Genomic DNA, 11,585 nt, shown 5'->3' on the forward strand with positions numbered 1-11,585 from the left:
TGTTGGAATCCCAGACATACACAGGGGAATGGATGACATGTGTTAAGGTTTTTTGGGCTGAGCCACCTGAAATCCCACTCAATTAGGCTTGGGCTTCTTGGGCGCATGAGGTTCTCACTTTCTTCTCCACAAGCCCATGAGGTTAAGGAAGTTAGAAGCAATATAAACCCAAAAAGATTATTATCATTTCCAATGTGGGATTAACACCTTTAGTTTTTGTTTTGTTTTTTCTTTCCACTCAAATACACACTCACACACTCTTCCAACAAATAGATTATATTAAAAAATTTATGGAGTTGAATGATAGTTGTGAGTTTTTATTGTTTTTTCATTGTTGATTTAAGTTCTCTCTTCTCCATCAACATAGGCTCTCAAACCAAATCATAGATAAATCTAGAACGTTGTAGAATTTTGTCTTCCATTATTATAAATTAAAATGTCTCTTTCATTTTTATCCATAATCTTATGAATTGAAAACTTAAATATTTGCATAGCTAAGTAAGATTAAGAATATACTATAATGATCCGCTCTCAACCTAGACATTGTTTGCTTTGACCCAATGGATCCTTATAGTTTAAAACGTGTTTACAAGATTAAGTTGAACTTATACATATAAAATGTCAAGAACTTTTTCCCCTATTTGATGTGAGATATCATAATCACCCCTCATATAGACACAACATCTTTATTGTGTCCCATGAGATTGTAGTGCAAAACAGTCAAACACCTCTTATAGACCCAACTAAACGAATGTTTACATGAAGTTAAAGATCGATTTTAATACTATTTGTAACAACTGACTCCCAACTGTATAGATATTGTTCTCTGACCCTAATGACCCTCACGATATTAAAATGTATGTGTGCGTATACATAAAATTTTCCCTTATTAGATATAAGATATCACATATATACTTCATTATATAATCCATTACTGCCTATATAGAAAATGAATAATAGAGTTAGAGAAAAAAGTGGTTATGGCTCTTATGGGAGGTCATGGTGGCCATATTATAACCCTTAGTCTAAGATGCTTGATTTTATAATATTAAGTAGTTTCTACATAGTTGGGATTGAGGTTATGAGAGAATGAAAGTTAATAAGAGGAAAAAAAATCAAGAATTTTGGTCATAGTCATTCAAGCTGACTATAGCATAAAAATCCAAAATTAAAGAATAGTGACAGAGAAAAAGTTAAATTTTAATGCTTTACAACAAACAAAAGAGAAAATAGAAAAAGAAAAAAAAGAAAAGGGAAGTTATGGGTGATAATGCTGGACATGCATGTTATAATCGTTAGACTAAGATGCTTGTTTTTGTAGTTGTATAAGTAGTTTCTATAGTTGGGGTGATGACAAAAAGAAAGAAGCTTGGCTAACCCTTCAACCCTAAATTGCCATATTTTTGGCCAAAGTTTGGCAAATAACCAAAGTTCATTCATTTGCCTATCAATTTGTTCTTAGTAATCCAAACCTAAAGTTTGGCCAATTTATCTATCAATATTTTTTTTCTTGTTCAAGTATTATTTCCTTTACTCTAATGATAGTAGTTGCCATGACCAAAAGGAAAAAGAACCCAATTCCAAATATAATTTCTCTACATTTGTGTGAAGTTGAAGTCATTCTTTGATGTGAGTTTCCAAATTCAGCAAAGCCCACAAATATCTTGGGCAATAGAAAATTATTCCCATTCATTTATTGCAATTGTACTATTTGAAGATTCAAAAAAAAAAAAAAAAAACAAAGAATGAAAATAACATTCATAATTTAGTATAAGGTGAGATGAGTGGAGAATCTTGCAACTCTTTCATTTCCCAAAATGTCAATGGAAAGGGATGGGTGTACCCACTTCAATTCAAGTTAACAATATTCATCTAAAATGATTTTCTATGGGGAAATACTGTTGCATAATTATTTTATTTTATTTTTATAAATTTTGGATTTGATTTTGCAATTGTTTCATGCATTTGGTTTATCATCAAATTGTGTTTATTCAACATGGATCCAATCAAATGGAATGGCTTGACTAAGTGAGTTAATATTAGGTCTAGTTTATAATAATAATAATATTTTTATTATTATAATGATGATGATAATGACTCCATTCTTTAACAATCAAATTTAGTTAGCATACAAGCTTACCAAAGATGCTTATCCTTTTTGTTTCTTTCTTCTCTTTGCCCTTTCCACTTTTTCTTTTCAAAGGTACTAAATAAGAATTTGTGAGAAAGTCGAGTTTATTTATGCCTCATTTGCAATTTCTTAAATTTTGTACTTTGATCGGCAAAATTTACAAATTTCCTTGACTAATTATTTTACATTTTTTTTTACCTTAAGTTAAGAAGTAATTTAAATTTTCATAATTCATGGTTACATTTTTGACCTTGAGTTATATTTGTTCAATCCATTTCCCAGGTAGGGATGACAATAGGACAAGTTTTTTGGGATAAATGCCCCGTCCTATCCTTAATGAGACGGATTTGAAATTTAAATAATCGATTTAAAGGCAGATTTAAGATTTTTTTTAAAACCTGGAATGGGTTCGAAGTATGTTTGAGTATTGTCTTGTCTCGCCTTATCCCGTCTCGTCCCCATTATATATAAAATTAATTTTAAAAAATAATTTAATTTAATTTTTATTTTTCTATTTTTAATATATAAATAATAATAATAATAATAATAATAGAATACATTTCAATAAAATAAGTTATAAAAAATTATAATATTTTAATTATTTATAAATATATTTATTTTAATATAATTTAAAAAAATTAAAATAATTTAAAAAAAAAATTAAACAAGGCAGGGTTGGATGGGTATGAGAAATTTGCATATCCACCCTGCCTCGCCTCATCTCATTTAATTTTTTTTAATGAGACAAAGATGAAAATCGTTTTGAATAAACATGATGGGATTGAAATGAGAGTGACCTAGTCTACCTTATTGTCATCCTTATTCCCAAACCATCTATTAAAAAAATTAATACAAAATACATTTTTCTTATTTTTTAAAGATTGTGGAAGTGGACTAGGCCATACCTTTTAAAAAAGAGAAAAAGAAAAAGACGAAAAATATGGTTAGATGATCTCATTCACTTGCTTATTGTATATCATATAGCATGTAAATACACAATGCCCCATAACCAGGAAGGGAGGGTGGGACTAAAGTCTATTATTTAATCATATTTAGACTAAAAATTAATTATAATTTAATTTTTACTATTAAATGACACTATAAACATGCATGAGAATCACCGTAACACCAAAAGCTAGGCCAAAACATCAACAAAAATATCGAATATTTGAATGAAAACAAATTCCACGAAAATAACTCCCCTTTCGTTTTCTTCCTTGGAATCCACCCTTTCATTTTCCCTTCAATGTAGAGTTCCCCGTCCATAGGAAAAACCCTCCAAAACCTCACTTGTCAAAATATTTTAAAGTATATATACTATAGTTTTAACCTAAGATCCCAAAATATACCTACTTATATCATAATATAATAAATTAAAAAAATTATTATAAAGATAGAAAAGTTTTTATAAACCCGTTTAAATGAGGAAAGTGATAAGAAAATGATATTATTGTTAGTTATGTTTTATTTTATTTATAATTATAAATAAATAAAATAATTTAAATGATGCTAAGAAAAAATGGTTGCTTTTACCGTTGGTGTTCAGTATAAATAACATCATTGAAAGATAACGAGAAAGAAAATTATATGTCGAATTTTATCATTCATAATTTGAAGGTAAATTAAAATATAAATATATAATTTTAGTGTTAAATAAATCTATCAAATGATAAAATGTAGCTCAAAAATAAAATAAAAATTAGATTTTTTTTCATATTAATAAGAAAAAAAATTGTAAAAAGAAAATAAAAGAAAATAGTCCACATCTAAAACAATGTTAATGCCACCAAATAATTTTTTTTTTTTTTTTTAATTAGGAGTCCTTTCTAACTCATTGCAAAACCAACGGCTGGTGAGTGACAGACACCCCTCTATGATAAACACGTGTCAATCAGGGGGTAGTTTCGTAAACTGAAAAGTTCACAGAGTTCTTCTATAACTGCTGCCCCTGATTTGCTTCTCCTTCTCCACGTCCACTCAACGACCTTTTTCTCTCTCTACTTTCTCTCTCTAAAAATACAGTTTCGGAGTTTCCTCCCATCAATGTCAGTGCCGGGAGGGCCTTGTACTTAAGAGTGCAACCCCGTTACTGCACTTCAGGCTGTTGGTTTCTTGCTAGAGAAAAGAATGGATACTGAAATGGGTTCTGTTAACCAGGAGTCTCGACTGGTGAGTCAGTGGTTCACTCTCTGTTTGGCTCCTGAGAAAGGAGTGGAAAATGTGTTTTCAGTTCGTCTGTTTTTCCATTGTTTTAGATTTTTTTTTAATAAGGAAATAGAAAGAGGGTACTGAACAACCAAAGAATGTGAAGTTGTGGTTTGTAGTTCATTGGTATGTGGCCTTAGTTGAATTTAAAGTTCTTTTTGTTGGTTTGATATTTTTTTTATCTGTTTGGTTCCTGAGAAATCTGTGGAAAGCGTTTTTTTTTTTCAATTGCATACTTCTTGTGCTGCTTTAGTGAAAGGAAGTCTGTTTGGTTCCCAAGAAAGTGTGGGACTTATGTCGGAAGGTGGTAAATTTTCTGTTGTTTAAGTTTGTTGTTTTCTATAAGCAGTAGAACATGATAGTTGCATCCAGAGAATTCGAATATGTGGCCGGTAGTTTTGCCGTTTTTCTTGTTTTATTCCAATTTTCAGCAGCGAAACAGAGACGTATGGAGTTTCTCTAGTCAAAGTATCTGTTTGGTTCCTGAGAAAGCTGCGGAAAATATGTGTTAAATGCATTTCTTTTCTGTTGTTTTAGTATTTTTGGAAGAAATAGAAAGATGGTACTTAGCGACCAAAGAATTTGACTATGAGACTTGTGGATTCAGAGTTCTTTTTCTTCATTTTTACTCTATTTTTTTGGGCAACCAAACAAATTCTTATGGAACTTTGTGAGTTATTTCATTGAATTTTGAGGTTCTTTGTGCTGGTTTGGTCTTTATTTGTGCTTTGTTTGGTTCCCGAGAAAGCTGTGGAAAACATGCTCTGACGTGCACACATATTCTATTGTTTTAGTACAAAGAAATTTGTTTGGTTCCTGAAGATGATGTGAAAATTAGTTGGAAGTTTATACATTTTGTGGGGCTTTAGTGATAGAAACGGAATAATAGTACTTAGCGGCAAAGAATTTGAATATAAGGCTCCTAATTTCATTTTTTTTTCTCTCTATCCTTTTCAACTCCAAATTCTCAGCAACCAAACAGAGGCTTATGGACTCCTCCTTGTTATCCAAGAAAATTGTGGAAAATATCTTTGAAGTATGCACACTCTATTGTTTTGGTCTTCCAAAATACAAAAAATTATATTTAGCAAATAAAGAACTTTGAATAAAAGGTTGATCTACTCCATATTTTAGCTACCAAACAGAACCTTGAGATGATAGTTTTGAGATTTCAGGAGTTATGTCCACTGAATCTCGAGGGTTTTATGATGCTTGGTCTTCTTTTGTTTATATTTCAAAGACACTCCTTTTCGTGCTTCAGCTTATAGAGTAGTTTGATTCATTTTACATTCTTAAGTTATTTCGGGTTTTCCTATTATACAAGCTTTACATTGTGATCACATGTTACCATCAACTAGAAAGAATCAAACTACCACATTTGAGGCTGTGTTTGGTTATTGTAAAATGTTGGGAAATGATAGGAAAGGTAACAGAAAAGGAGGTTGCGCCTTCGAATTATCATAAGGAGTATCAGTAGTTTGCAGAACAAAAAGAAAAGATGATTATGGAAATAGGGAATAAAAAAGATGAAAACTACCAAACAGGGCTTAAAATTTTGTTTGGCCTTCAGCTTTGTTCTCTTTTTTGATATTTGGTTTTCGTATTCCACTTCAGACATCATTTTTCGGATTTATGTTCTGTTTTGCTTCTGATAAAATATAGGAAAGTAAAAGAAAATACAGTTTAAAGTCCTAATAGGACCCGATTATACAAAAAAGATCTACTTAGTTATGTTCTGTTTGAATTTTCATATATAAAGAATAGGCCATCATATATTTTTAGGGATATTCATAGTCAAAATTATTCCTACCTTTTCAATTTTCTTTGTTTCATCTGCAGAAATTCTACAAGACAACTCTATGTCTAGCCTATCAGAGCCTCGGGGTTGTTTATGGGGACTTGAGCATTTCCCCAATATACGTCTACCAGACCACATTCTCAGGGGGGATGAGACTTTATGAAAACAACCATGAGATTCTCGGGGTACTCTCTTTGGTTATCTGGACTTTGACTATTATCCCTCTCTTCAAATATGTTATATTTGTATTAGGAGCTGATGACAATGGTGAAGGTGCTCACAACTTCCCAAATTATTGGTACAAATAAGTTTTGCTGTAATTTTTTGTTGGATGTAACAACCAGAGCGGCATCCTTGCAGGTGGAACCTTTGCATTATATTCACTGCTATGTCGACACTCAAAGATGGGCCTACTGAACGCTTCCTATGCTGCACGAGAAAATATTTCTTCTTGTGACTCTCAAATTTCAACAGAGGAGACAAGAACTAGTTTACTTCTAAAGGAATTTTTTCAGAAGCATCGAAGTTCACGTATTGTGCTGCTGCTAGTCGTTCTCCTTGGCACAAGCATGGTTATTGGTGATGGAATCCTCACCCCAACAATGTCGGGTATTTAGTTCTAATCATGATAAAATCAACCAAACTGTCTTCCTTTTTCTGCAATGGTTCATGACTTATATTTTGTTTATTCTTTTCGTTTAGTCCTCTCTGCAGTTATTGGAATTAAAGTGCAGGTTAAGGAGTTGCATGAGGGTAAGTATGATTTAGCAGCTACCATTTCTTAAGGGAAAAATAGTGTGAATTTTCCTGGGACTCCTTTCTAATGATATGGTTTAGTTTGTTTCGAAGAGTAGAAACTAAATTACTCTAATATGCCAGATCATGCTGTCATTATTGCCTGCGTGATCTTGGTGGGACTTTTTGCTCTTCAGCATTTTGGGACACACAAAGTTGGGTTTCTTTTCGCTCCAATTCTGATAGCTTGGCTGCTCTGCATCAGTGGCATAGGCATCTACAACATTATTCACTGGAATCCTCATGTTATCCGTGCTATATCACCACACTATATCTATAACTTTTTTAGGGAAACTGGAAAAGTTGGGTGGAGTTCGCTTGGTGCCATTGTTCTTTGCATTACAGGTCAGTTGATTAGGAAAACCCCATGAAATGTCCCACCTATTGCAAACAATAATCCCTTTGGTAACAATGGAAAACTATTTTCTATAATCAGGTGCTGAAGCTATGTTTGCTGATCTAGGCCATTTCTCCAAACTCTCAGTCAGGGTAATTTTCCTGAACATTTCACTTCTTTAGAAGCCATTAGAAAAGGAATCATCAGGAAAGGGCAAATATGAATGGCCCTCCTATTTTAGCTGCTAATATTGCAAATTTTTTGAATGTTAAAGAAATATACATTTAAGGTATTGTTTTTGTCATGTCCATGTATATTGCAGATTGCATTTACAGCCATTGTTTATCCTTGCTTAATTCTGGCATACATGGGTGAAGCTGCTTACTTGTCCCAAAACCACAAGGATGTTGAACATAGCTTCCACAAGGCTATCCCTAGTAAGATTTATGGTAACAGCAATTTTGTTTGGTGTAGGATTATATTATCAAATACATCAATTTGGTTGGTTCCATCACTTTGACATTTGTAGTTCAATCATCTAGTGTTTTTAAAAGTTTTCTTACAAAATAATTGGCAGGTTATTGACGGCATGTAATGTTGTATGCTATAGAAATAATTGTCATTGAAAGGGTATTGTATCTGGCTTCTGTCTTTAAGCTAGCAGAAAGGAAAGGCATCAATTGCTAATTGATTCAGGATGACACCAGAGCTTTCTACAATCTCAACCCCAAGGAGAAACAAACCCTAGTACATTATTTTTTAGTTTCAGATCTGCCAATTTGTGTGGAATATCAAAGAATTTGGATTCTTGGGAACCCTGTTCAAATATCTGGAATGTAGATTCTTTGGAACCCTGTTTCAATAACTGAAACCTTGTTTTGAGCCTGCATGTAGATATGCTTCCACTACTTTAATTAGCAGTCTGTTTCAACTTTCATTCCATATGCTATTGTTTGGTTAATTGCTGCATACTATAATATGCTGTAATTTTGTGTGCTTAATGGTCCATGAAGCAATTAACTTACGTTTGTTTTATTTTTGGAAAAATTATAATTTCCCTTTCTTTGCTCATTTTCTTCTTTTTTGCTCAGAGCTGATGTTTTGGCCAGTATTTATCATAGCAACTCTTGCAACTGTTGTGGGAAGCCAAGCAATAATTTCAGCTACCTTCTCGATTATTAGCCAGTGTAGGGCACTGAGATGCTTCCCACGGGTGAAAATAGTTCACACTTCAAGCCAAGTGCACGGACAAATTTACATACCAGAGGTGAACTGGATTTTGATGGGATTGTGTATTGCTGTTGCTATCGGTTTTAGAGACATTTCCATGATTGGCCATGCATATGGTTTGTGTTTACTACTCTCCCTTCTCATTGTATGCGCTTCTCTTCCAGTTTCTTGGTTTCATTGTTGTTTGATCTGCAGGTCTTGCTGTGATCACTGTAATGTTTGTCACAACTTGTTTGATGTTTCTCATTATTAGTACGGTTTGGAAGCAAAACATTATGGCAGCATCCATGTTTATAGTCATATTTGGATCTGTGGAGCTACTATATTTCTCGGCATGCATTGCTAAAGTGCAAAGAGGAGGCTGGCTTCCCATCCTCTTCTCTTTAGTCTTCATGTCTCTGATGTCTATCTGGCAGTATGGGACTTCAAAGAAACACCAATTTGAGCTAGAGAACAAGGTATGCTTGAAGAGCCTCTTCAGCCTTGGTCCAAGCCTAGGCATAAGTAGAGTTCCTGGAATAGGCCTAATTTATACCAATCTAGAGTCAGGGGTCCCTCCCATGTTTACCCATTTTGTCACAAACTTTCCTGCTTTCCACCGGATCCTCATCTTTGTGACGCTCCAGTCATTGATGTTTCCAAAAGTTCCACCTAGTGAGCGTTTCCTTGTTAGCCGGATTGGCTCATCAGAGTTCTACTTGTATCGCTGTGTTGTGAGGTACATTTTTTCAAGTCTCGAATCATCTAATACTAATTCACTGCTGTATTCAATCTCCTGACCTTAACTCTGTCCTGGTGTTCAGATACGGATACAAGGATGTGAGGGACAGCTATGACTTTGAGACTAAGCTGATCGAGAAAGTGGCAGCATTCTTGCAAGGTGAAGAACTGGTAGTCATGGAGCAGCCGATGGAGAAAGCAGTGGCAACGGGAAATGGGGCTGGTGTTGGTTCTGGCAAGAGGAGAAAGGTGCAGTTCCAATGTGTGGAATTGAATGAGGAAGTGAAGGAACTCATGGAGGCAAGGGAATCTGGTGTGGCATACATGATTGGAAATCCATCTATAATTGCTAATGAGGTGTCATCCCCAGTGAAGAAGTTTGTCATCAACGTTGTCTATGGCTTTCTCCGACGTAATTGCCGCCTACCTGCCATTGCTCTTGGGATTCCACACACCTCCCTGGTTGAAGTGGGCATGGTCTATCACGTCTGAACATACGGAAACAGAAAAAACATCATGGAGGTGACAACAGTATAAGAAAAAGAAAACTGTAGCCATAGAGGGTTTTTTTTTTTTTAATTTATTTATTTATTTATTTTTTTGTATGCTCATAGAACTAGAAAAGGCAACACTTCTCTGTATACATGTGCATTTCTGTTCCAATAATACTACAATTATACATAGTTTTTTGTGGTGAATTCTGTACATATATGTGTGTGGTGAATGATTCAGAATCTTTATGGGCTTGACTGGGACTCCTTGGACAATAGAAGAGATGTCAGTTTTCCTTACCTAGTCCTGATGGAAAATATGAACAAAAATTATACATGTTGATGTAAGGTTTGAAATTTTTCTTCCATATATGAGTGCTTTCATCGTCTGATGGCATACTTCCTATTCTTGTAGAATCTTCCAAGCTGTCGGAACCTGGGATGGGATAGGAGGCCACCTCTCCTAGTCTTCTTGGCTGGGAATCCTGCTTGGAAGAAGAAAAGTCAGTTTTTCTTACTTAGTCCTGTTAGAAAATATTAACAAAAATTATACATATTGATGTAGGGTTTGGAACTTTTCTTCCATAGATATACAATATGAGTGGGATTACAATTAGCAACTTCAGAGAATTCAGCTGCTTTGAATGATTTCAATTACGACCATTATGCGATTGTTAGGTGATTAAAAAAAATCACTTTTAAGGTATTGACCATCATGTAATTGATGTGGGACTGCTTTCAAGGCTTTGGCCTTTTTGTGATTAAGCAATATCCTTTATAAGAGGTCAAATTTTATAGGCGATGGTTGTTGATAGGGTCATCTCTTAGATGGGATCGACCCTTGTCTACGGAGTGATGATAGATGATGGTAATGGTCTAATCATATTTATTGTATTGCATTGTGATGGGTTCCATAATGATGTCATGACCAAATAGTTTGTGACGTGGGGCACCACCCTTCTAGCCTTGTCATATGGTAAGGGATTTCCATATCCCCACAATTTTTTAGAACTTCTTACGAATGTTACTTAGAAATGCGTTAAATTTGTTCTTAAAAATTATCATATTTTATTTTAAAATAAAATCTTTAAAAATTTGTCAAACAATCTTTTAAGTTAAAAAATCATCTCATGTTCTCCAAACGAACCCTCAATTTTAGAAAATCATATTTTCATTCGTTTTCCATGATCATTACACTCTCTACATTAGAAACTTGAGATAGAAAATCAAGGAAAATATCACGCATCGAAAAAAAAAAAAAAAATCAAATTCTCATACACATTCCATCTCTACAATTTCCATTAGAGACATGATACTAACGGTCTAGTCTTCACTGGTTTCTGGGGCCTCCTCTTCCATGTTCCATCGTAGTCTCCATTTGCATTGATGGAAAATTCAGCAGTCTTTGCTTGAGGTTGATGATGACTGGAGTACTTCTTCAAGCCCCATCTGCAATGTAGATACTAGGAAAGCTTCACTTTGATTCTTATCAGCATGGTTTTGCACCATGGGCGGTGTAATGAAGCTCGATCATGTCAACATGGTAGGAAGCTTTGCTATGGTAAATTACTGATCCAATTTGATCCAAATGCTATAAAAACCAGTTTCTTTTTTGCATAGAAGCATGATGAGATTCTTGAGAAGGAAGTGGCCATTCAACTCAAAGGCATATATAAAGAGATTGAGAGAGAAAATAATCTTCATTATAGTAGGAAAGAAGTGATATATATGGTATGAGATTGACTATTTTTTATGGGGAAAAAAATGGTGAGCTATGTTCATATTGTCAAGTAGAGTTCATCCTAGTAGTTAACAGGCTATTAACAGGCTGTTTGGTGTTTTTGTAACTAATTAGAAAGTTGTTAGTCATCTGTAACC

General features: G+C 34.0%; 1 protein-coding gene across 3 annotated transcripts; it reads left to right on the top strand.

The window, feature by feature from the left end:
* The first annotated feature begins 4,115 nt into the window (after nucleotides 1-4,115).
* On the top strand, nucleotides 4,116-9,914 carry LOC117908730 (probable potassium transporter 13). 3 transcript variants are annotated; one of them, XM_034822420.1, is made up of 10 exons: nucleotides 4,116-4,300; nucleotides 6,176-6,407; nucleotides 6,495-6,743; nucleotides 6,837-6,887; nucleotides 7,014-7,274; nucleotides 7,366-7,418; nucleotides 7,589-7,715; nucleotides 8,358-8,612; nucleotides 8,692-9,214; nucleotides 9,300-9,914. In XM_034822420.1, exons 1-10 carry the CDS (start codon nucleotides 4,259-4,261, stop codon nucleotides 9,706-9,708), a joined length of 2,202 nt encoding a protein of 733 aa, XP_034678311.1. In that variant the 5' UTR covers nucleotides 4,116-4,258; the 3' UTR covers nucleotides 9,709-9,914. The 3 variants fall into 3 exon arrangements, with proteins under 3 accessions (XP_034678311.1, XP_034678312.1, XP_034678313.1); XM_034822421.1 differs by having other exon boundaries at nucleotides 7,589-7,703; XM_034822422.1 differs by lacking the exon at nucleotides 4,116-4,300 and having other exon boundaries at nucleotides 6,232-6,319.
* Nucleotides 9,915-11,585: the final 1,671 nt, after the last annotated feature.

The sequence above is a fragment of the Vitis riparia genome, chromosome 19, assembly GCF_004353265.1.
Source record: "Vitis riparia cultivar Riparia Gloire de Montpellier isolate 1030 chromosome 19, EGFV_Vit.rip_1.0, whole genome shotgun sequence".
In the NCBI taxonomy this organism is placed as follows: domain Eukaryota; kingdom Viridiplantae; phylum Streptophyta; class Magnoliopsida; order Vitales; family Vitaceae; genus Vitis; species Vitis riparia.

Excerpts from the sequence above, each read along its gene's own strand:
- LOC117908730 (XM_034822420.1), top strand. The coding sequence starts at position 4,259 with ATGGATACTGAAATGGGTTCTGTTAACCAGGAGTCTCGACTG. Across the intron at positions 6,744-6,836 it reads CCTCACCCCAACAATGTCGG|TCCTCTCTGCAGTTATTGGA; the intron begins GTATTTAGTTCT and ends CTTTTCGTTTAG. Across the intron at positions 7,275-7,365 it reads CATTGTTCTTTGCATTACAG|GTGCTGAAGCTATGTTTGCT; the intron begins GTCAGTTGATTA and ends TTCTATAATCAG.